The sequence below is a fragment of the Bison bison genome, unplaced genomic scaffold (genome assembly GCF_000754665.1).
Source record: "Bison bison bison isolate TAMUID 2011002044 unplaced genomic scaffold, Bison_UMD1.0 scf7180017864112, whole genome shotgun sequence".
Classification (NCBI taxonomy): domain Eukaryota; kingdom Metazoa; phylum Chordata; class Mammalia; order Artiodactyla; family Bovidae; genus Bison; species Bison bison.
Window position 1 is genome coordinate 167,278 of NW_011494684.1, and position 3,147 is coordinate 170,424.

At 56.4% G+C, this 3,147-nt stretch overlaps 1 protein-coding gene across 1 annotated transcript in view; it reads right to left on the minus strand.

Moving 5' to 3' along the window:
* Nucleotides 1-3,147, minus strand: part of DNHD1 (dynein heavy chain domain 1) — a 62,836-nt gene that overhangs the window by 801 nt on the left and 58,888 nt on the right. The window contains 7 exon segments of the mRNA XM_010839148.1: nt 3-530; nt 752-901; nt 1,063-1,154; nt 1,853-2,054; nt 2,143-2,265; nt 2,431-2,617; nt 2,812-3,147. The exon segment at nt 2,812-3,147 is cut by the window's right edge and continues 1 nt beyond it. Coding sequence (XP_010837450.1) covers nt 3-530; nt 752-901; nt 1,063-1,154; nt 1,853-2,054; nt 2,143-2,265; nt 2,431-2,617; nt 2,812-3,147 — 1,618 coding nt within the window.

The window sequence follows — 3,147 nt, forward strand, 5'->3', positions numbered from 1 at the left end:
CGGCCCGGCAGGCGCGTGGGGTCGCCAAGGCGGGGGTAGGCGGCCAGTCCAGAGAGCCTGAGCCACCTCGGCACAGCGCCGGGCGGCACACAGGGGCGCGCCCTTCAGCTGCTGCAGCAGGCAATCCAGGTCCCTCTGCAGCGCGCCCACCAGCTGGCTCAGTTCCAGAACCTCCGTCTTGAGGAAGCCCTCCACCGGGAGCGGCGCACTCAACCCCAGCTCCCCGAACCCCACGCCAGACTCCTCTTGGCGCGTGGTCTCGGTCAGCTGAGCCTGCAGTGACTCCAGTCTCCTCTTGGCTTGCGCTAGGCGTTGCCGCAGCCGCCTTTCGGCACGCCGCGAGGTCCCGCGGGCCGCGGGCACCCAAGTAGGTGAACATCGCTGCAGCGCACTCAGGATGGCGTGGCTCTGGCGTCGCAACAGCCATGTCTGGGAGCCAGCACTCAGTCCGCAGATCCGGGGTTCAGGCGGTGTGGGCAGTAGGTGCATCTGAGCCTTGCACTCTTCCAGAGCATCCAGCTCCTTTAGTTCTTAGGGGTTGGAGAGGAGGGGTGAGAGATAAAGACCATCTTTTTCCACCCCAGACCCAAGGAGTAGGCCTTCCTCTGACATTTGAACCCATCATTATCCCATAACTGTGTCAATATCCTCCTTTCTATACCTTTATTGGTACCTTTGTTATATTCCCTTGAGCAAGGTGGCATTACTGTGCTGGTTCCCACCCCAACACAGATACTGGACTGCAGCTCACCTGGGCTGGGCATCAGAGTGGCCAGCAGATACTGAGGTGTGTGTGGCTGGGCTCCATTCCCGCTGCTGGAGCTCAAGCAGGCTCGCATGAGGCTAACCAGGACCTCCCTGTCCTTGTCATCTCCCACAGGACCCCCATAGAAAACTGAAGCTGAGGGTGAGGTCAGAGCCCCTCAGTTTCAGTCCCTTCCATTTCCACCACCTCCCAAACCGAAGTAGTACATTATGTCCCATCTCAGTGCTCCCCCAGCCCACTCCCTTCTGGGTTCTCCTGGGGGCTGGTGACTACATGGGGGACAGGAGGAGTCTCACCGGCCAGCTCCCTCATGGCAACACTAGGATTGCTAAGGCTGGCCCACAGCTGGTCTTGGATCTGCAGGACGTGGGTCAGTGTCGCTTGACTCCTGAGGGTGGAGAGCAGGAAGCTGGGTTTCAAAACTGTCTATATGCTGAGGATTTTCACATCTTTCTCTCCAGCCCAAACTTCTCTCCTGAGCTCCAAACCCATGAGGCTTATTAGTCATTGCCACTTGGCACCTCTAATTTCCTTTCAACTGAAATCATTTCCCCCTACACCAGCTACCCAGTCATCCAATGCTGAAATCTGAGACCCATCCTTGACTCTTCCTTCTTCCTCACCCCATCTCATTTCTCGATACTGCCAGAGCCTCCCCAAACCATTCCGCTTGCCTCCAGCCCACCCCATCTGATACGTTCTCCACACTGCTGCCAGACTGATCTTTCCAACAAACAAATGGGATCATGTTTCTTCTATTTAAAGCTCTTTAATGGCTTCCCACTGTCCTCAGGATCCGATCAGTCCCACAAGCCTGACCCCTAGCATGTCCACCTCAGCCACACTAAAGCCTTCTCTCTCCTGCTAAGCTTAGTTCCCTCTGCTCAGAAAGGCCTCATCTCCTCCTGATCTGCCTCTGCTATCAGGACTCAATTCAAAGCAAGATTCCAAAGTCCTTGGAGACGCCTTCCTTGACTTCTCCTTGCCCTCATATTTTGGAGCTCCCCAGAGATGAATCCCAGCATGTGAAAAATATTCAGTGTTTGCTGAGCGACTGACAGAGCAGGGTGGGTGGGGGTCCCTCACCAGTGCCCCCTGTGAGCCTGCAGCTTCATTCCATAGAGCTGCCGGTGCAGCAGGAGGCCATGTAGGAGAAGCAGAGGCAGCACCCTGCTTGGGGGTTGCACAGAGAGTCCTTGCTGGACTAGCTCCATACTGTCGACCAGGACATGGCCCAGCTCCAGGGACTGGTCCCAGAAAACAGGCATGGAGTGCTGAGTGAGCACAGCTGGGGAGGAAGGAAAGTGCTGAGTCAGCACAGTGCAGTTGCCCTCTGGGCTCCAATCCAAGAGCCTATGGGGAAGCTCCTTCCTCACCTGGTAAGGAAGCAGTAGCTTCTGCAGACACAGTAAGCCAAAGACGGAAATCCCTGTGGACAGCAGCCACATTCCCATTTGCTTGTTGAGCAAAAAGCAGTTCTAACTCCAGGTCCGAGACCTCTAGGGGTCAGACATGGGGCTGAGATCAATTTCTGGATAAGGATCAGACTTGAGGCTAAGGGGTCATACAAAGGGGATGAGGGGATAGACCATGAGACCCAACTTCAAGCTCAGGCCCAAGTTCAGGATAAAGTCCTAGAAGCCATCTCTAGACAGCAAACCCACCCTTGGCTCCATCCAACAGTCCCAGCAAGGGCTGCAACAGCTCTTTTGGCCAGTGAGGCATAAGATGACAGTTCTCCAGCAGCAGCCATTCCCCCCTGAGCATAGCCTTGTGGAGAGAGCTGATCACGATGGAGACTGGGTCCCAGGTTTCAGAGCCCAGAGCTATCACCTTCAGATGCTTCTTTCCCTGGAGACAAACAACAAAATGGCAGAGTAACTCAAAGAGATCCTAGGATGACCCAGAGGACCCAGAGTAATGCCACAGATGACCCAAAGTCCCTGAGTAATCCAGAAAGAGAATGCTCTGGGGGAGCGGGGGGGTACCACCCACCCCAGCCCTAAGAGCCCCGTCACTCTGTGGCCCAGAGGCTGGGCTCAAACCTGTTTATGTCTGGCAGCCAGCTTCTGGATAACGGTCAGGTGATGCAGGGTGGCAGTGGGATGACCAGGTGGTGATAACAAGATCAGTATGGGCTGAGTAGCCTGAGTGTGTTCAATGGGGATGGTGTGGGCACTCAGGTTTTCATCCAGGGGCCGGCCCAGGAGGCTGGTGGTGAAGGTTGCCAGGGTGCTGACCAGGCACTCAGGTCGCAGCACACGCCACAGGATCAGCTTCTGGAGGAGGCTCAGTGGGTGAGCCCCCGGCCCTGGTGCAGGGCCCAGAACACTGGATGATAGCGACAGGTAAGCCTGCCAAACACTGGCATGGCCCGCCAG